Source organism: Pogona vitticeps, chromosome 6 (assembly GCF_051106095.1).
Source record: "Pogona vitticeps strain Pit_001003342236 chromosome 6, PviZW2.1, whole genome shotgun sequence".
NCBI lineage: Eukaryota > Metazoa > Chordata > Lepidosauria > Squamata > Agamidae > Pogona > Pogona vitticeps.
Genome location: NC_135788.1, coordinates 39,741,825 through 39,764,185, shown reverse-complemented (window position 1 = coordinate 39,764,185; position 22,361 = coordinate 39,741,825). Strand labels below are relative to the sequence as shown.

The following is a 22,361-nucleotide window of genomic DNA, read 5'->3' as shown; positions in this document are numbered from 1 at the left end:
GATTTCAGTGGAACGGATTATCATCGTCTAGTGAGGCACCACTGTATATGGGTGCTATCCCTGTGGGAATAGTAAGCCACTTTAGATGCTTTGCCCCAATAGCCAATTCATATACTACATTTGTAAATGCTTTTAGAGTGTCATCTTCAAGTATTATTCTGATAAAGTCCCCACATGTCTTCCTGGTACTTCAGAATAGCAGTGAAGCAGCAAGGATAGTTTCCCCTTGTGGGTCGTTTTAACCAATCAGTTTAATCTAGAATGGGATCAAAGCTTTTCTAGAGGAAAAGGGTATTGTGATGACTTTACTGAAGTAATCATATTTTCATTTCCTGTACTAGAATATGTTTTGAGAGCATCATTAAAGAAGGAGTAGTGGTACTGCTCCAGGGATTCCTAGATGAAACTTACTCTTAGATTCTAATTGGTACTGATTCAGATTCAGTCTTAGAAAGGACAGTGATGTTGTTTTAGTTGTTCTCTGATACTGGAAGAAAACCATAGGAATGCTTTTTCTTTAAAAAAAGTGTACCTCTTGGTGGCTTTGATATGTTTCAAAATTATTTAGGTAGTTTGGGATTGAAGGTACCACACCATGACGGTTTCACAACTACCTTTTGACATTCAGAAATACAGTGCTAGGAACTGCACCACTAAGCTCTCACCTATAAACCTTTGGTCTAGATGGGCAGGATAGAAATCCAATAAATAAAATAAATAAGATATTTCATATAGGTTTCTCAAAGTCTTCCTCTTGGTCCACATGCTATGTAACTAAAGCCAGTGTATCAAATGGGCACTTAACTGAAATGTTTTCAGCATCCTAATTTACAACTCAATTGTACTTTTCTATTTTATAATAAAGCCAGGCAAGATGAGGAAAGCTGATGGAAGTAATGCAATAAAAAAGTAAAATCAAATATCCAACATAGAGTTTGATGTTATGTTCTAAGCAGACTAGTTCTTCATTCCAAAATTAAATATTATATTCTAAAATCTGTTTTAAAATGTACTCTCCCATAGTCACTAATTCCAGTTCTTAGCCTACTTATTATATGGTGTATGGAAAAGACAACATTGAATGTTGTTATTGCCCATCATTATGAAATATTGTAGTCTCTAAGATATATGGTACTCAAAAACAATACCTTTAAACCACAGGTATCCTAGGAACTGAGCTGCTCTATGGCCCAGTTGTTTTTCATCCAGCAGACCTACTTATTATATAGTGCTAACCTGCCCATTAATTTGTATTCAAACTATATTTAGTAATTCCCAATATGGCACTTAAATATATGATAGAAAAAGGGGAAAAACATGCGAAAGACTTATGTTAGTTGGAGATGTGCTGTATGCCATTCTGAATAGTTATTATCTGTTTTGTGTGATGTGTTCAAGCTAGTGTTTGGGAATATCTTTTAAAAGCTAGTACTTGAGAAAAGTTGTCTTTCTTTAGTGATAGAAAATGAATGTCTATATCTCTGCCTGATCTATGTTGCTTTCTTATTGCAATTAGGCTAGTGTCATAGGTCATGCTGACAAGATATTTTCTGCATCCTCCTCCATATCATAGCTACTTGAGCCACTCTCGGCATCTAGAAATGCTGTTTCTCCTGAATGGGATTGACTGTGTTGCACAATGTAGAGGGTGAAAGGAAAGATCCCAGAAAATTGAATCAAAGGAGCTGGAAGGAATTGAAATAGACAGTTTTATTGTTGTTGTGTGTGTTCAAATCAGAACCAACTAGCTTATAACAACCCTAATAGGCTTTCAAGGTTGTTGTTGTTGTTTAGTCATTAAGTTGGGTCCGACTCTTCATTGCCCCATGGACCAGAGCATGCCAGGCCCTCCTTTCTTCCACTGCCTCCTGGAGTTTGGTCAAATTCGCGTTGGTAGCTTCGATGACACTGTCCAACCATCTTGTCCTCTGTCGTCCCCTTCTCCTTTTGCCCTCACACTCTCACAACATCAGGGTCCTTTCCAGGGAGTCTTCTCTTCTCATGAGATGGCCAAAGTACAGTGGTGCCTCGCTTAACAAGCGCACCATTTAACGAAGAATCCGTATAGCGATCCCTTTTTGGGGATTGCTATACGGATCTGCCCCAATCGCCGCACTCGCTTTGCAACAATTGGGGCGTTCGACGGCCATTTTGGAGCCGCCGAACAGCTGATCGGTGGCTCCAAAATGGCCACGGATGGCCCAAAATGCCCCCCGCAGCGTTTTCGCGACCTCGGTAAGCAAGGGGAGGGCGCGAAAACACTGATAGGGGGCCATTCCGGGTCATCCGGCGGCCATTTTGGAGCCGCCGATCAGCTGATCGGCGGCTCCAAAATGGCCGCCGGACGTGAAAACATCGCTGGAGGGGTAAGTTTGGACGCTTATTGGAACGCATTAAACTAAGTTTAATGCGTTCCAATAGGCTTTCCTTGCCCGTACAGCGATGTTTTCGCATAGCGAAGGTTAATCCGGAACGGATTAACCTCGCTATACGGGGCACCACTGTATTGCAGCCTCAGCTTCACAATCTGTCCTTCCAGTGAACACTCAAGGTTGATTTCCTTCAGAATGGATAGATTTGTTCTCCTTGTAGTCCAGGGGACTCTCAAAAGTCTCCTCCAGCACCACAATTCAAAAGCATCAATTCTTCAGCAGTCCGCCTTCTTTATGGTCCAGCTCTTACTTCCATACATCGCTACTGGAAAAACCATAGCTTTGACTATGCGGACTTTTGTTGGCAAGGTGATGTCTCTGCTCTTTAAGATGCTATCAAGGTTTGCCATTGCTTTCCTCCCAAGAAGCAAGCATCTTTTAATTTCGTTGCTGCTGTCTCCATCTGCAGTGATCATGGAGCCCAAGAAAGTAAAATCTGTCACTGCCTCCATATCTTCCCCTTCTATTTTGCCATGACCAGTGGCCATGATCTTACTTTTGATGTTGAGCTTCAGACCACTTTTTGCGTTCTCCTCTTTCACCCTCATTAAGAGGTTCTTTAATTCCTCCTCATTTTCTGCCATCAGAGTGGTATCATCTGCATATCGGAGGTTGTTGATATTTCTTCCGGCAACCTTAATTCAAATTTGGGATTCATCCAGTTTTGATTTTCACGTGATGTATTCTGCATATAAATTAAATAAGCCGGGGGACAATATACAGCCTTGTTGTACTCCTTTCCCAATTTTTCTGGAACTCTCTGGCTTTCTCCATAATCCAGTGGATGTTAGCAATTTGTCTCTAGTTCTCCTGCCCCTTCGAAATTCAGCTTGTACTTCTGGGAGTTCTTGGTCCACATACTGCCGAAGCCTACCTTGTAGGATTTTGAGCATAACCTTGCTAGCGTGTGAAATGAATGCAATTGTATAGTAGATGGATCATTCTTTGGCACTGCCTTCCTTTTGGATTGGGATGTAGACTGATCTTTTCCAATCCTCTGGTCACTGCTGAGTTTTCCAAACTTGCTGGTATATTGAGTGTAGCAGCTTAACAGTGTCATCTTTTAAGATTTTAAATAGTTCAACTGGAATGCCATCACCTCTACTGGCCTTGTTGTTAGCCAGGCTTTCTAAGGCCCACTTGACTTCAGGATGTCTGGCTCATGGTCAGCAACCACACTATCTGGGTTGTCCGGAACATTCAGATGTTTCTGGGATAATTCCTCTGTGTGTTCTTGCCACCTGCTTTTGTTAGGTCCCTCCCATTTTTGTCCTTTATCATGTCCATCTTTGCACAAAATGTTCCTTTAATATCTCCAATTTTCTTGAATAGATCTCTGGTTTTCCCTTTCTATTCTTTTCCTCTATATCTTTGCACTGTTTATTTAAGAAGGCCCTCTTGTCGCTCCTTGCTATTCTTTGGAAGTCTGCATTCAATTTTCTGTAACTTTCCCTATCTTCCTTGCATTTTGTTTCCCTTCTCTTCTCTGCTATTTTTAAGGCCTCGTTGGACAGCCACTTTGCTTTCTTGCATTTCCTTTTCTTTGGGATGGTTTCTTTTTGCTGCCTCCTGTACAATGTTAGTTCTTCAGGCACTCTGTCCACCAAATCTAGTTCCTTAAATCTATCCTTCACTTCCACATAAGGGATTAGCCCAGTGGTTTTTCCTACTTTCTTCAGTTGAAGCTTGAATTTTGCTATAAGAACCTGATGATCAGAGCCACAATCAGCTCCAGGTCTTGTTTTTGCTGACTGTATAGAGCTTCTCCATCTTTGGCTGCAGAGAACATAATCAATCTGATTTTGGTATTGCCCATCTGGTGATATCCATGTGTAGAGTCACCTCATGTGTCATTGGAAAATAGTGTTTGTGACGACCAGCTTGTTGTCTTGACACTTTCAAGGTAAGTGAGATATTTATTGAGTGGTTTTACCAGTTCCACTCTCCCTGTGAGTTTCCATGGCTGAGCAGCGATCTGAACCCAGACCTCCTGAGTCCTAGTCCATCTCTCCATCTCCACAGCACTACAGTTGGTGTCCTTATAGGTAGTTACAAGTTTAGAAAGTAAACTTGTTTGAGCACTCTCTTAGCTACTATGCAGAACTGTTGTGTAATTGCATTTGACATTGTTTGAAACTGGCTTGCCATTCTATATGGAGGTCAAAATTCATAATAAACTAGTCTATTTATTTATTTATTTATTTATTTATTTATTTATTTATTTATTTATTTATTTATTTATTTATTTATTTATTTATTTATTTATTTATTTATTTATTCATCCATCCATCCATCCATCCATCCATCTATCCGTCTATCCGTCTGTCTGTCTGTCTGTCTGTCTGTCTGTCTGTCTGTCTATCTATCTATTTATTTATTTATTTATGTCTACTCTTCCAAGGGGTTTCTGTCTTCCCCCTTTTTTAATCCTTTTTATAACAATATGGGGTAGGTAAGATTGAGAAGTAGTGATTTGTGTAAGGTCATCCAGTAAATCCTGTGGATGCAATTTGAATGGGATTCTTTGTAGGCATACGTATTCCATGCTAGAAATAAATGGTGATTCAGTTTTCCAGCTAGAAATGGCATCTGTTTTGTTCATTATTTGTACAAACATTGAGAATATTGGAAATATTTTGGGATTTCATGTGATCATGGATTTTCATGCACAGAATAAGTAAGAGATTAGGAGTGGGCACTCTTGTGACTTTAGTTGGAATTAAGCAAGCTAACTATTCATAGAAATGAACCCTAATTTATTTGTTATAACTTAGGAGAAAGAGACAAGGATGATAGATAAACTACTATTTCTGAGTTTTGGACTTAACATTTCTGTGTAACACTGTACCTAGTATGTCAAACTGCTGTTATTATTTTTTAATTGTGATAGTTGGAGAACTAATTTGACACAGCATTGGAACCTGTTATTCATTAGGAGTGGAAAAGGGAAATATCTCACAGTCTGACCTTTGCTTATGATCTTTCTATAACCGCATTTCCATATATCTCCTGAGTAACTCCTTTCTATTCTACATTATTGGAAACATGGAAATACGGTTCTAAGCTGTACAAGTAATCTCATCTACAATATTCTTAACCAAACATTCTGCCGCAATATATACAGAACCTATATGTTTCTAAGTTTTAAGTTGTACTTTGTGCTGACACTCCAAGAGTTCTTCATCATAAAAATGTTAATTAACACTTAATTGTTCTAGTAATTTGTGAATGAATAGCTTTTCCATGTATTATGTTGTATCAGTAATCTGTCTTTTGTGAAGTGTGGTCCATGTTCTACTTACTGAAAATGTATATGGATTTTCAAGTGTCTAAATCCCATTGAAATTTAAGATGATGCAACAAATAACTTGAAGCAGATTATATAATCACAATTAAAACAGAGGTTTTCCTGGTCAATCAGAAGGCAAATCAGTAAATATGGATTCAAATTGTATTGACAGGGTTATAATACACTTAAAAACAGAGGCTCACAGCTTGAATGTAGTCCTGGATTCAGGCCTCAGCCTGAACACATAGGTTTCAGCAGTATTGAGGAAGGTGATTTCTTGGTAAAGCTGGTGCATCAGCTGCACAGATTCCTTGAGATGCCTGATTTGGTTACAGTTATACATGATTTAGTTGTAATTCATTTTGAATGGGTTGGCTTTTGAAAAGTGTTCAGAATGCAGCTGATCCAAAAGCTTCAGCAATACTTTCACAGAATGGTTCAGGGAACGTATAATGCTACAACAGTTCCACTAACTATGCACTGGTCTACATCCCGATCTAGATGAAAATGCTCCCATGGCCCTATAAAGCTCTAAACTGCTTGGGTCCAACACTTTAGTACAGAGGTGGGGGGGGAGAGGAAAAAAGCAGAGGAGAGAATTTGTGGGAGAGCATTCCCACTAGAACATGGTGCACAAAGCAAAATACCACCAAGCAACATTGTTCAAGAAGCAGGGAGTCAGTGGTTGCTTCTTATGCCATCTCGAACTCTCTACCGCTTGTTGAAGATGCACTATGTGACAGTGCAGCAGAGAGGCTGCAGAACCACTGGGCACAGCACTTGCCCAGTGCAAGGCAGAGAACTTACAGTTGCCCTCACTTCCAAGATACAGCTCATCTCCAACTAATGTGACCTACCAATTGATCAACTTGACTACAAGGCAAAGTTGGCTTTCCAACAGATGCTTAAATTTGGGGGCATTGTCTGTGTAGCCACTGCCACCTCCATTGCAGCCTTATTGACAGCATACTAGACAAGAGCACCTTGACAAATGAACCGAGGAGGCTATAACAGCATATTTCATACAGGAGTATGCTCATGACAGATGTCTGTGAACACAAGATGAAGTCCAGTACAGATGGAGTCTCCACATCAGCAACACCCTTGAGAAAGTCTTTGTGGAAATCAGACAGTAAGGAGACAATGGGCAGCACATTGAAGAAGAAAGTTCAAGAACTCATCTGAACAGCGGAAGCCTTTTTAATCTTATAGGCACGTCTAGCTTGCAGATACACAACTACTCTTCTGCTTCAGCTCCCAACTTCTCCACCTCTGAAGGATATTACCCTAGTTCCAGGGACAGCAAACATTGGTGGCAGCAGCCCAACAAGTAAAAGCCCAGATAGGAGTTCAGGCTGCAGCTCCAACCCATGAAAAAACCAATAACTTTACTCCTGGCCTTAGGAGCAAGCAGTAAAGGGCTAGTTGTGCTTCTTCTTGGATGTCTCTGCTGACCAAGAGGTCCTGGAAATGAACTAGCAGGGCTATGCCCTGAAATTCCAAGTTGATACCTACAGAAAAATTCTGCCCAGTCCACCAAGAATTAGAGAATGAGAATACCTATCAACCATTTCCTGAATTTCAAGACAACATAACCCATACCCTCCACATTTTTGTGTTCTTTTCACTGCAATGGAAAGGAATGTACACAGCATTTTAGACTAAAGAGAGTGAACATCTCCTCATAATATCTATGAAGATTCAGTCATCCAGGTGTGGTTATCTGGAAGCTGAGTCATGGCAACTGGACTTCTTACCAACTCTCCTCATACTGAAGAAGCTAATAATAATAATAATAATAATAATAATAATAATAATAATAATAATAATAATAATAATAATAATAATAATAATAATAATAATAATAATAATAATAATAATAATAGTAGCAGTAGTAGCAGTAGTAGCAGTTAAAAAATAACACATGTAGAAATTATAAATGTAGAAATTCAAGGTGGAGATGGTGGGACCTGTCAAGTATAGAATCAGGCAGGATGACTATTTCATATCCTTTATCCTGATGAAAGTCTACTTATATCTGGCAAACTTGTCCCACTACAAATTTCTTTGATTCATTTGTGAGAAGGAATATTACCAGATCTGAGCTCTATGATTCAGCCTTGTGACAGCCCAAGAGGAGCTATCAAGATGCTGGGGGCATCAGTGGTTCTCCACTGCTCCAGGGCATTGAATGTGCCTATTGATGACATTTTGATCTGGTTGCTCAGCCTCCCAAGATCTTCGGAGGCATTTTGTTGACTTTCCTTTGTTGACTCCTGATAATCAGGAGAAAGAGCACTCTGTGCCCATCACAGGAGTGTCAACATTTGCCTGTGACCCTGGACTCTAGAAAGGATTAGGCCTTGTTGTCTCCAGAATGCAGGAATGCTGTAACAAGACTGGTGGAGAAAAATCCAAAGAGAATCACTGAACTTCCCTCTGTCCCTCACCAAGACCCTGGGCAAAATGATCTCCTGCCTAAACTCAGTGCCAGTAGATGCAATTCAGAACAAGAACCTGCGGATCTTCATCCTCTAGTTCCAAACAGAAATCTCAGAGAGCTAAAGGTCACAGATCTAGGCATCAAAAAGCGTAAGAAATCCATGGTCTGACAGACCAAGACAGCCAACTCCAGCAGGGGGGCATCTGTCAAGTTACCTAATTAAATTGTTGTAACCACTGAAACTTGTCTCATGTGAGGTGGCACTGCATGCAAGAATGGGAAAATGCAAGGCCTGTGATCAAAAGAGGAGTCGTAGCAAAGACCAAGTCTCCTCAAGTACTATGTAGTTCAGCAAGCACTTTGTCACTTCATCCCTATAATTCAAGGAATTCATGTCATAGTTTAAACTCAAAATACGGTCCCAAAGTTGTGCATCAACATGCAGGGTGTGACCTGATCCAGAATCCTTATGACACAGACTGAGTTTCTGTTCCAGTGGCACAATTCTGCACAGCCTCGAAACACATACAGTGACTAAAGGAAAGTTGGAACACCGAGTCAGATTGGTTTAATAATGGAAGGACTCAGTCCCCACAAGGGAGTGAATCTACTTGAGTAGATTGTGTACCTAGACTGGTTCACAGAAACTGCAGATTCCTGGGATATTCAGTGGTGAACTTGGTAAACTCCACCATAAATATGCAGCTGCCAAGGTTTCCATCCTGCTGTCTGGATCAAGGACTGGAATTAAAAAAGGCTATGGTATCCAGGTGGCCCAGAGGTTGAACAGGGCCTGCTGATAGCCCAGTTTTTTTCAGTATAGGTGGTTGGCATCTTGCTCATATCTCTGAAAAGGCTGGCCAATAGAACTTGGTTTGTTTGTTACATTTATGCTCTGCATTTTCACAAAAAAAACCCAACTTACAAACTTCATGGAAGATGGCTTCCAATCCTAATAGAAGAAACAAGTAGAATCTAATTTAACTATTAAAAAATGTAACTATGAAATCTGGTAAATATGTTAAACCCATTAAAGTCAACGGGCATAGTTAAAAACAGGTCAGGCTAAACATATGCCAGGCTAAAAGGATGTGTTTGTACTCTTTTCTTAAAGTCAGAGTGGAAACAGATCACAACTTTGAAGGGATTGCATTCCACAGTCTAAATGCCATACAGAAGGCCATCTCCTGTGTGCTTGTTAAGCAGCCTCTGAAATTCAGTTACAGGCAGATATGGAATACCTTCTTGGATTAATGTCACAGGGAAAAGAACAATCTCAGGATGAGGACCAAGGAGACACTGTTGTCTGGACTCTGACCAAATACTCTCAGGGTGACTTCTTTGGCTTCCAGTCTGATGTACTGATAAACAACATCTTGCATCTGGTTGCTCAACCTCCTAAGATGCATGGAGGGCACCAGGGGCAACCTGGTAAAGTGTACTGTCTTACTTCATAGGTGGAAGGCCATTTTGAATATATGTAAATACGTCAGTCTGAAATTTACACAACTGATTGTTATATATCCTTCATTAATGATAGGCTTTCCATTCTAGCCACTTTATAAGCTTATATCATGGTAATAAATTACCAGAATATTTGCATTCATCCTTAATTCAGCTGCTGGTTTGCTATTATCAAAATAAACTAGAACAAGTCATGGTGCTGGATCCAGAGAAAATTAGTGGCATGTAAATTTCATTGACATCAATGTTATTTAAGATAGTAATAGCTTATTCATTGTACAAGGCCTACTCTCACAATGAGTAAAATTGGCTCTAACTCATCGTTTCTGAAGTTTACTGTGACTAAATAAGTCTGGATGCAGCCTGTAAAGTTTTGAAGAGATTTTCTGGAATATGTCCTAATAGTAATAATTTGGATTCATACTATTCCATTAGTTTGCATTCCATGTTTTGGGCCATTAAGTCAAAAGAAAAGCAGCTTGTGGTAATTTAAGATAAGTTCAGTTTTAGGGCACAAATACCAATTTCTTTTAAATGGTGTCTGATCATCACTACATAAGATAGTACATAATTTTTGTTCATGTTTTATTACTTTAACAGTGCATTATCTTATATTATCCTTAGACATAGTACTGCAAGCAAGCTGTCTTAATTCTTATTTGAACAACACTGAGAAACCTTTTCATTACATTTTGGAGTTTTAATTAATGTTCTCTAAAAACAACTGTTCTGAAAGATTAAAAGTGATATAGTATCTCTTTCTCACCACTTCTTGAAGCATGGATAGTTTTAAAAGTTTGGAGTCTAAATACAAGTTGTCATATATTTATTTCTGTGTCTGAAGTACTACAGAAAATTCAAACAACCCTATGCAAATAAGAATCTGAGTAAAAAGGCAAAGATGTTACAACTGATTACCTACTTTTCAGTGCAGGCCAACAGTTTTAAATAGTAAAATGGCCCTCAGATAGCCCTCCAGCTGTTGTTGAACTGTCAGCACCAACCAACAAGAGTCAGTGGTACAAGATCATGAGATTTGAAGTCCCACAGTATCTGGAGAACCAAAGGTTGTCAACCCTAATGTAAAATATTTTTGATTGCTCTTGAGTAATCAACCTGAAGTCACAGTTTAAACCCATGGGACACTTCTGCAACAAGTGGATTATGGTGCATTTGTTTATGGCAGTAGAATTAAAGTTCCTTAAATGTGCTGATGTTGATTTAAGTGATTTGTAGTCTCTAGTCTAATAGGGACGTGGTGGCGCTACAGGCTAAACCGCAGAAGCCTTTGTGTGCTGCAGGGTCAGAAGACCAGCAGTCATAAGATCGAATCCACGCGACAGAGTGAGCTCCCATCACATTGTCCCAGCTCCTCGCCAACCTAGCAATTCGAAAGCTTGCAAATGCGAGTAGATAAATAGGGACCACCTCGGTGGGAAGGTAAATAGCGTTCCGTGTCTAGTCGTGCTGGCCATGTGACAACGGAAACTGTCTTCGGACAAGCGCTGGCTCTATGGCTTGGAAACGGGCATGAGCACCGCCCCCTAGAGTCGGACACGACTGACTAAATGTCAAGGGGAACCTTTACCTTTACCTAGTCTCTAGTCAAATAACAATCCTAAAAACCTTCTGAAGTAATTCTTTTAAAAGGGCAAGACCTCCAGATGTTTTGAACTTAATTCCCACAGCTCCTTTCCATTGGGCATGCTGGGTGGGGCTGATGGAAATTCATCTCCAAAACATTGGGAGGGCCAACTGTTCACCACTATACTCGCCACCACTTATAGGACTAGACACAGAAGGCAAAAGACCACTTGTCTTAATTGTAAAAAAAGTTTTTGTCGTTTAACCTGTGGGATAATTCCATTAATTGACTTTAAAGACCGTTGGTTCAGGTCTGGTACAGAGGACAATAATCTGACAGAGCATAATTGTATGTGGTCTCAGTGCATCACACACTAGAAATCCTAGAAGTGAGGTTTCCCATCACGGCACATGCTGAAGAGGTGCGGCTGCCACTGTTTCTGCTTAGTTCTTCTGTCCATCTGAGCAGAAGAGGCTACTTTTCTTTGTCACATTCACACAGAGAATCACTTGACAGCTCATTTGATTTCCTTTAGCTTAACTGCCGCAGGTGAAAAGAACTGAGCTTGAAATAATGTGAAGTGGAATGAAAGCTTGCTTTGTCTGACCTGTGATGACTGTTTCACACATGCTAGGTATCACTTAAGACAACACTGAGTAATAAAATTATATGTTTGAATTCACCTGGAACAATTTTGTGTGTGCAGACAGACAAGCTGAATGTCAACTTGTTCCACTTTCAGCTGCACTCCCCAGGAACTCAGTTGTATAACACTGTTATATTTCAAGCACTATGCTCTTTATTTCAAACACAATAAGCTATTCTGTGCATTGCTGACTGCTATAAATATTTTATGCATTTCACCCCATTACCATTTTCTGCACACACACTATGGTGTTTGTGTTTACTTCAGTAGATGTCGGCCTATATTTCTCTGTGTACCTTTGATGCTTTCTTCTGATATTATAGTAAGGTGTATGGTTAATGCACTTGGTTTTTGAGCATTTACTAATTTGTAGTTTTTCTTTGTTCAAAGTTTATAATGCTGCATTTTTTCATCTTTCATGTGATAAGAAAATATTATCCCTCATCGCCAATTTAAAACTCCTTAAGTTTATTTGACAGCATATTCATTCCTTTTTTAAAAAAAATGAATCTGAGGCACCACAAATATGATTTCTGCCAATTAGACATATCAATTAATAAGTTGGATCCAAAAACCAATTATGTCACAGTACTTGGATTGAAAATCCAGAAATTTAAGATAAAATTGTTTCTACTTCAAGTCATCTCGTTTAACTAATCTGTGGATCATAGCCAATGTTTTTAACTAGTACTTTCTTCCTTACATATCAGTAAATATGTATTGCTTTAGTTTGTGCAGACTTGTTTTTTCCGATCTGCTACTGAGGTCTGCTCAGAAGCAGAACCTTCTGTAACTGGTTCTGCTTCTGCATTATAGTACTCATATTTATAATTACTGTGGTTGCAAATAAATAATTTACAAACCTCCAGTACTTTGCCATTCTGAAGCATTGGCCTTCTATCTATGTGTGGAAGGTAAACTGCATTACATTTTGACCAAGGCCCAGAACCTTTCTAACTCTCAGTATATTAAAATTAATAAGGTGCACTCTGGACTTACAGGTTGGAACATTTTATTATTTTTGTGTCTTCATGCACATAAAACAAAAGAAAACCGTGTGAGGTACTTATATGTGTTATTTAGATGCTATGCCTCCAATGTTTGCTTTGTTCCATACTATCTTTGTGCTGTTACTCAACCTAACTCTTTAAGGACATCCTGAGTTGGATGACAGCAGCACTGAGTAGAGTAGGCAGTGTCTTTATATTCTTTCCTCTTTAAAGATATACCTTGTACCTTCTCTGACTTTACTTAATCCTGCCCTCAACGAAAAATGAGCTGATTGCTGGCTAAATTGTCATTTTTCTAGACTGAAGCATCCATCAGCATGAATATGTCTGAACAATTAGTGTATCAAGGATCTTAACTCCTGTAGTATATAAGCAATTCCCTTACTTTCTCAATCCAAGGTACTTACTGTACTGTATAAGAAAGTACTGAGAGGAGAGGAGAAAGTAAGAGATAATCTGGGCAACATTCTCATAAACACGAAGGCTGAAAATCCTCTTGATCAATCTGTATTTATTTATTTATTAAACTTTTAATCTGCAAGATACATTTGTCTAGAATACTGCCTAGATCTATACATCTTTTGGAACAGTGTTTATTTACAGTGCCAAATATGGAGGCCTGGGTGTTGGGCCCCATAGCTAATTTCGTTATTTAGTATTCACTTGACACTAAAGACCTCTCCAAATGGGAGCAATGTGGTTTCTGTGGTTTACAGATCACTGTCCTAGGGTGATCACTGGTATTCATTAGTAGAGCGGCCCCAGGAAAAACGAACTTGAAGTTGTTCTTTATGTCGAAGTAATTTTAACAGAAGGTGGAACACACATCAGTGTTAAAATTGGCAGTTTCCCCCCATCCTCTTTCTTTCCAAATGTTGTGTCTGCTTGGAAGGGGAAAGCAGAAAATGCCTTGCGGATTGCAGATCTTGCTTTATAAACTGTATGCCTATGTACACACACACCAGGGCACTTCGTGACTGGAGCAGGTGGGCACCTCCCCTCGAAATTTCGGGATGAAGCGCCCCTGCCTGTGCCGATAACACACACATATGTATCTATGAATCATATAGGTACATGTATCTATGACTATCTTGCTACTTCTAGAAGGGAGGACGTTCACCTGTACCGTGTCGCTCCTTCCTCTCCCCGGCAGAGTATATACACACACGCCCGCTGCTTCCTGATACTTCCTCCCTATGGGGAGGCATGACTGCCAGCCATATGCTCCCGAAGCCTTGCGTGCACCTGCTCTCCGTGTGCACCCCCGCCCCAGTCATCTCGATCGCCTCGCCTGCTCCTTCTCCCACTTTGTTTCGAAGTCTGTTTGGCCCGCTCCCTCGGGAGGGTGGCGAGCGACGCCGGGTCGTTTCCCGCCACCGCCTTTGGGCATCCCGGGGCGCCTTTGCCCTCTTGGGCTGAGATCGCGGCTGCTCTCCGCGCAGGTTTTGCGAAGGCGCTGCCGGGTGTGCGTTTATGCGTGTCCCCGCTGGTCCGGCTTTAGCCCTTGCCTTCCCGTCACTGTCCCTCGAGTCGCCCCCCCCTTCTGCTTTCTTTGGTCCGCCTCTCCGTCCCTCGGGCGCCCTCTCCTCCCTCTCTCCACAAAGGTGTCCTTCGCGGTGGCAGCTGCTGGGGTGCCGTTCCGGCCTGCCCTTCCTCTGGCTCGCCAGTTCGTTCCGCGCGCTCCTCCGCTCGCTTGCCTTGTGCCGCCAGCAGCGGCGGCGGCACCCCTCTCCCTCTCCCGTTCGCCTTGCTCCCTGTTATTCTGGGTATTGTGTGTAATAAATGCACAGCCGCCTCACACTAATCAAGCTGATTACAAATTCTTGCGCGCCCTGTGCCGGAAACCGCACACCCCTCCGTTCTCGCTCCTGATCTCCCTTTTTCCCCTCCCTTCGTCTCTCTCTCCCCCCTCTACCTCCCCCCCCCCGCGCGCTTTCTAGTTTTAACCCCCTCCCCCTTCAGTCTTAACCCTCCAGCCCCCTTTTTAAAATCCGATTCCTATTTCCACCGTTCCTAGATGCCCTTTCTTCCCTCCCCCCCTCCGGCTTTCCTCGGTTTCCTCCACGCCGCCGCCGCTGCCACCTCCTCTTTGCTCGTCTCTGTGACTCCCTCTCAGGACGCGTCGGATGATCCGGGGCCGCCGGGGAAGAGCTCCAGGCAGCAGCGGGGAGGCGACGTTCTCCTTTTACTGTCTTGGGCTGTACACATATTTAAAAAAAAAAAAAAAAGCCGGTGGCCCTCGGTGTTATTTTGTATTAAAATGAGGAGGAGGAGGAAGAAGCAGCAGCGGCAGCAGCAGCAGCAGCAGAAGGCAATAGCGGCGAGGAAGGAGCGAGGGACGGCGGCGGCGGCGGCAGCAGCAGCAGCAGGAGGAGGAGTGATGAGTCAACTAATAATTTAATGGGGACAGAGAGAGCGAGCGAGAGGGAGAACGAGCAAGAGAGAGAGCTAAGCAAGCTACGTCCGGGGGACACACACACACACACAGACACACACACAGCCCTGTAACATCCAGCAACAGCCACCAAACCGGTCTAAATAACAATAATAACCAGCCGAGGGCAGCAAGAACTTGAAAGCTCGCCGGATTTGTTTTATTATTATTAATGTTATTAATAATTTTTTGGGGTAACCTACCTTCTTTCTCCTCTCCCCTGATCTTCTCTCTCTTTTAACCTTCATTTTGCCTAACTCTTGGGAAGTATATCATCATTATCATCATCATCATCATCATTTATTTCTAACAAGTGAAGTGATTTCCACCCACTTTGGGTGGCGGTGACTATTTCCTTCCGCTACCTACCCCCCCCCTTTCCCAAACGCAGTCTCTCCGAGTAGATGAGAAAGCAGAGGTTCTCTGCCTTTTTTAAAAAAGTAAACAGCAAGGGTGATATTGAAACTGAATTTTAGTGCCTTGCAACTTTTCTATATATGTTTTATGTTTTCATTATGCATGTGTTCTGTCAAGGCTTTAGGCGGAAAGTTTTGGGATTAGTTTTTTGGAGGGGAGAAAGCCATGTTTAAACTGTATCTTTATATATGTTGTAGCTTACTAGGAAATAATTAGAAGAAGCTCTGTAGATTTCTTTTTTTTTTTTTTTGGTCTTAAAAGTATTTGGCGGAAAAGCTGTTTTGTTCCCCCACACGCTCCTTAGTTCTCTTATTTGCACTTTTTGGAAAACCAGTGGAGACTGTTAATCTCTAATTTGGTTTTTGTATTGTTGGGTGGTGGTGTTTTGTTTTGTTTTTTACAATAAACTTCAACCTTGTCAGCATTACATTGTCTGATTGCTTTTTTGCATTTTATATTTCCACATGTTGAAGATATTATTCTTTTATTTTTCTCTTATTTTTATTTTTGCACTTTCATAAATATTCTTTTTCTTGTTGCCTTCTCCCCATGGCTGCAATGTGTGACTGGTGTATTTCCCCCTCCCCTTCCTAGCAAGAGATAATTTTGGGTAGGAAATATTCTTCAGTTTTTAAACATTTCTTTTGTAAAAAAAGGGGGATTTAGAAAACATCAGTCTTGAGCTGCTGCTGCTGCTGCTGCTGCTGCTGCTTCTTGAAGAGATCGATGTGCAAAGGAAATCTCCTTTGTTTCTATTATTTATATGCCGTGAAGTTTTGAAGTGGTGAGTTTCAGGTCTTTTTAAAAATTTTTGGTGTTCCTGTTTCTAGATAGTGTTTTGCTTCTTTGTCTCTTTAAAAGGTCACAGTGAAAGCTTGGCCTGGATTATGACAGCCATATGGAATGGATAAGAACAGAGCCTCTCTTAAATGTGATTAAGGGGTTTTATCTGGAGAGAGAGAGAGAGAGGAGGAGGGGGAAGAGAAGAAAGGGGAGGGGGCTAACTTTTGAAGTGTTGAAGACACAGTACTGTACTCCATTCTCGCAGAAGCATATCCTGGCAACTGAATTCTATTTTATTAAATGTTTAGAATATAATCTTTCTCTGTTAGTAGTGTCTTTGTGAAACTATACATTGAAATTAATGTTTGTGCCAAAACCTTGTAGATGGAATCAACAGAAGCACCTGGCCCTCTCATCTCCAGAGATAATAGTGAACTTTGTGGTGCTGTCACAGGCAAACCATGCTGACTCTTGCTCCTTGCCATTTCGAATGGAGGGAGACTTTGTTGAACTTTAGCCTTGGGCATAAAACTTTACACTAGTAAATCAGGTGTTTTATGTGCACATAAGTCTGCTTTGCAACATAAATCTAAGAGATGACTGAGCTTAAAGGATGTGTAGTGAGTGGGGGATTAAGTCCAAGTTATTTTATGTTATTTATTGTACTTTAAAATTGCTTAATAATAGAGGTTCTTTATAAATCACAATTACATACTTACATTTTTCAGTAAATGTAACATTGTAATCCATATTTCTGTTTGTTGAGCTTGAGATAATGTGGAGATGGAATGTGATGGGGTTTGGATTGTTTGGGCCAAAATCCTGAAGCAGGTGAGTTTTAAAGTTTGTCGTGAATAAGAGTGTGTTTCCCTCCCCCTTCTATTTTAAAATATTCCACTGATTCTAAATAAATAAGTAAGAGAAAAACTAGAATGTCATCCAAAATGCTTTTGGTGAAGCACTACCTAAGTGGGGAGATCTTAGTAATTTAGATTTGCAGTTTTAGGTTAAGCAGCAGTTAATGTAATGAAAAAGAATAATCTTGATTAAGAAAAAGTGATTAAAGTAGGCATATTTATTGTTAATGAGACTCATAACCAAAAACAGATGGGACCACAATCAATGGTAAACCTTTGGTTCTCAGCATGTCACCCAAGAGTGTAAGGATAAATAACCATTATATTCTAAACTTTATAGTTATTCAGCTGGCATTCTTAAGGTTGCATCTAAACCTTCAGATTAACACGCTGTTTATGAACGACATAGCAGCCTATGATTAAACAAGAACCAAATTAGGATAGAATATACAGCATCTTCACCAAAATGAAGATTTTATTGTTGCTGGAAAAAAGTTATATATTTTCTGTATATTCAAAATGCCTGATACAGAACCAGTGTTCTTTCTAAGTAATGTTGCCCCCGCTCCATGTTTTTATGTTTGCACATAATAATATAAACATTTCCTCAAGTGATTGGTCAGTATGCACTATGACCAGAGTTCTTAGTACATAAAGTAGACACTATAGCTAGGAAGTATGGCAGATGTCCTATTATAAAGTAAGATTTCGTTTAAAATAAAAGTGCAACTAAGACATTTCATTCATTCTCGAGATATCAACCATTTCTCTTACTCACACACTGTTTCTCTATTTTGTAAATTAATATTACAGTTTTCAGTAGTTGCCTGAAAAATATATTTTTGTCATGGAATATGATGGATTTTTAAAAAGACCAGCCAACATTACCTATTTCTGAATCACTATGGTCTACTCCAGTATTTAGAATAATTTATAGATGGTTTTGATCTTTTATTTCACATGTCTACCATTGGTATACATTACAGAGATTTCGTAGCTGCTAAAAAGTAATATCCAAAAAAGTTGTGATTCTCTAGAGGCTTCCATATTTTCTTCCATATGAGTTTTGTTAACCTGACATAGTTAATTCAGCATTTCATATTCTAATGTAACATGAAAAAGAATGTGTCTACATCTTTTTATCTGATATTGGTCAACTTTTTAGTATATACAGTTGGTTAAAATAATAGTAAAAATGCTTGGAGACTGCCAATCTGAGGTTATATATTTCTGTCTATGAACATATACATCCGCATGAAAGATCTTTTTATTAGTATAATCTGTTGGATGCCTAGCTAAAGTTTTCATTCTCTTTATATTCTTATGAATAACATAGTACAATATTTTTTTTCTTTATTAAGTTGAAGGAAGGAGCTTTTATCAACATAACAATCTTAGGACATACACACAAGAGATCTGTAGCAATAGGTATGCTATTATGTGAATACTGCTAAATAGTTGCACCTGCTATTCTCACTTATGCATTCCAAATATATAGATCCCATATATAAATCAGCTAACATATAAAGCGGGTTAAGAAACCCTTACAATTTAGTTAATTTGGCAAGGAAGCAAATTTCCGAAGAGTGTATTTTTATCTTAAGAACCATCTAATATTATGTGAACATGCTATACAGATGTATTATGTACATGTGTAAAGCTGCCTACATAAAACTACGCACGCGTATACAACACACATATATATTTTTTTAAATCATGGCAGGTGATCTTTAGAGGCGGGACTGAGTATGGATCATTTGAACGAGACAACTCAGGGGAAAGAACATTCAGAAATGTCTAACAATGTAAGCGATCCGAAGGGTCCACCAGCCAAAATTGCCCGCTTGGAACAGAATGGGAGCCCATTAGGAAGAGGAAGACTTGGAAGTACAGGAGCTAAAATGCAAGGAGTGCCTTTAAAACACTCTGGACACCTGATGAAAACACATACTAGAAAAGGTAACACAATAATTCTGACTATGGAATCTTGATTTTTTTTAATAATATAGATTGTCTTTTAGAAGAAACATCCATCCAAGATTTTGCATAATTTGTACTTCACTATTACATTTCTGATCTGGGTCTGAATTGTGATTGAAATGGCACTTGAAAGATTGAACTGAATGCTTGGGTGGAGCATCTTGCTTTTCAGGGTGGAGTCTTTTTTTAAAAACAAAAAAGAACCCTTACCTACACATTATCTGCAGGTATATTGAGAAGAAACAATACTACCAGTGAAAGATACAGTAACTCTTACAATAAATTCTTCCTTTGTGTAGTATTGAGCCAAGTACTCTTTTATAGCACGCTAATGAATAATAGATCATTCAAAAAGCCAGAATTCTTCTGCTCTGAACAAGATTCCAAAATTGAAAGGTCAACAAGATTTGAAAATCATTTGCTGGTTGGCTTTGGGAAAATAATAGGAAAGCTTGTTTGGTGTTCACTGAAAAACTCTTTTTATGATGACCATTTTTCGCACTTTGTTTCCTTAAGTACAATTCATTACTGAGCAATGAACAACTTGGGTATCGTATTGCTCAGTGACTGGTTTACTGTAATTATACAATCTCACAAGAAGATGCTTTCAGAGCCATTGACTGATTGTGCAGTGTGCATTTCTGTGGCTCTGTTTATATTATGATTATTTTAAAATAAAATTAGTAGCATGCAGGATCCTACATAGTAGTTGTGTCAATTTAAATCTGTGTTGTATATGATTTATTTGTCGGAACTCCGTTTTCTTAGTGTAACTGGTGCATGTTTATAATTCATGTGGTTTTCTTGCATTTGCTAAGCAAACTAACATTTGCTTCAAACACTTAAACACATAAAGTTAGAAGGCACTGGCATTTCATTCTGATTTATAACATTTATCATACAATAATTTATTTTTTCCTTGGATTGGCAAAAACAAAGAATATATTGATCCTAAAATGAACAGACACAGCACTCCGTATTGTTAGATCTGTATCTATTAAAAATGGAAAAACAGGACTTCAGCAAATTCTTTGGCCTCTGCTCATGATTACCCTATTTATTGATTGTTTGCCAAGAATGTATGCATCTTAAGAAAGCCAAAGCGAGGCATTAAAAATATAATTTATTGCTGCTTTTTAAACAGAGTGCATTAATATTGTGCTGTAAAGCACTGGGGCTATATAAAAAGGACTTTCTGACGCCTGCAAACATATAAGTTCCATAAATTCCTAAATAGGAGATTTCAGCTGTCTCTGGTATTATGTGATATTTGCACAGCAAACTTTAATGCCAGGACAGTTTTAGACAAGGATTCTACAGAGTTCTCTGCTTCTTATGGCAGACGTGCTGTTTACATAGAGTCATAAACCTTCAGCAAAACCTCTAACACTGCCTTCAGGTTTAAATCATGCAGTATTTTTAGCATTGAGCACTGACCAATGCTTTCCCCTTTAATACTAGAAGGTTATAAAGTTGGAGGTCTTGCCAAGTACTTGCAAGAGTGATCAGCTAGCTGAGATTATGATCTCCTGTCTAACATTTCTGTGTTTAATGGAAGTGCATCAGTGACAAGTTGTGGAGATCAAGCTTGTAGTCAGATGACTTTTTTGCTAGTTGCATAGAAAATCAAAACTTGGTCAATAGGAACTGCTTCTCCAAAAAGGAAACTTGTACTTAACTACATCTGCCCATAGGCCTTTCACACAAATGCTCATAAATCAAACTCACTTTCCTGTTTTAATGTAAAATATAATTATTGCGTTCTTATCCCAGTGGGGATAGATTCAGGGTGTTTAAATTGAAAGATTGGCTACTTTTTGTTCTGAAATAATGTAATTTTTTTCGCATTCAGTTAAAGGAAATAATAGAGTAATATTATATTATATTTCTCAAGTAAAATATTATAGTTCTAAAGTGAGCAGCAAATAAATGTGTGTGGATTTTATAACTAGACCTCTGATAGTGATTCCAGCCCCCATTCTCCCATGCGTTGTTCTGTTTCGCTTTTGATGGCTTACCACATACTGTGAAGCAAGTTTCGTCTAAGATCTGATAAGTTCACCAAGGAAGAAATAAACAGTTTATATTATGATACTTAATTTGTGTGTTTGTGTGTGTGAGATTTTGTTAAATCTCTTGTTATGAAATATAAAATACAGGCAAGTATTTAGGCTTGTGTGTCATGTGCCTTTTCAATAAATCAGAGAGTCTGTGCACCTATCTAAGCAAGCTTGAAAGGTTGGTTTGCCAGAGACTGACTCTTTGGCAAAGAGCTAGCTGCAGATACAGTTCAAGTGGTAATTCTCATTATAATCCTCTCCTGCATTTAAGAGTACAAAGGATTCTAGTGCAAGTTACTTTGATGTCATCAATAAATCACTTTTACAAGTGCAGTATGCTGTTATATACCTTTACAGAATTAGATGACTTCTGTAAATGCAGAGGGCAGTGCTTACAGAAGCATTAATGTTTTAGGAGTAATTGGTGATCTTAGGCGCCCTGTTAAAGTAACCTTTGCCATCATTTATGCTAAAGATTATGCCCTTCTGGCAGTATGCCATGAGACAGCTCCTGAGCAGCAGATGTTTAACCCTTTCATGTCTTGTCAGGAGGGGGACCTTATCTGCATCACAGAAAAGAGTTGGGAGTTTCATTGCTGACTAAGTGGATGTAGGTGTTATATTTACAAGCTACTTTCCCTTATCTTGTGGTTTCATAAAAACAGCTCTTTGACTTAGTAAATGTTGCTTGAATAGTACTGCATGCATAAGAATCTATTAGTCTTCTCTATCTATCTCAGTTTAAGGCTACATTTATAGAAATCTTGATTTGTAAATGTCACACATGCCCGAATGCTTAAAAGGCCTAACATGTTTTACTGGCAATACTTATAATCCTTTGAGATCAATGAGATATATGAATACATGTTTTATAAATCTTTGTCCATGTTGACTACTCAGACCATACCATTATTTTAAAAGGAAGCAAATAGTTCCTTGAAGTTAAAATGTTAAAAGACAA

At 39.3% G+C, this 22,361-nt stretch overlaps 1 protein-coding gene across 18 annotated transcripts in view; it reads left to right on the top strand.

Moving 5' to 3' along the window:
* Positions 1-22,361, top strand: part of SATB1 (SATB homeobox 1) — a 136,685-nt gene that overhangs the window by 19,291 nt on the left and 95,033 nt on the right. For 9 of the 18 annotated variants that reach the window (XM_073003368.2, XM_078377259.1, XM_073003372.2 and 6 more), the window contains exons 1-2: positions 14,956-16,504; positions 19,084-19,319. The exons of 4 other annotated variants lie outside the window; for them this stretch is intronic. In XM_073003368.2, the coding sequence (XP_072859469.1) occupies positions 19,109-19,319 (211 nt within the window). In that variant the 5' untranslated portion in view covers positions 14,956-16,504; positions 19,084-19,108. Of the gene's footprint in view, positions 1-14,955; positions 16,505-16,751; positions 17,335-19,083; positions 19,320-22,361 lie in introns of those variants that run through there. 5 more of the 18 variants (XM_078377264.1, XM_078377263.1, XM_073003374.2 and 2 more) reach the window with 3 other exon arrangements.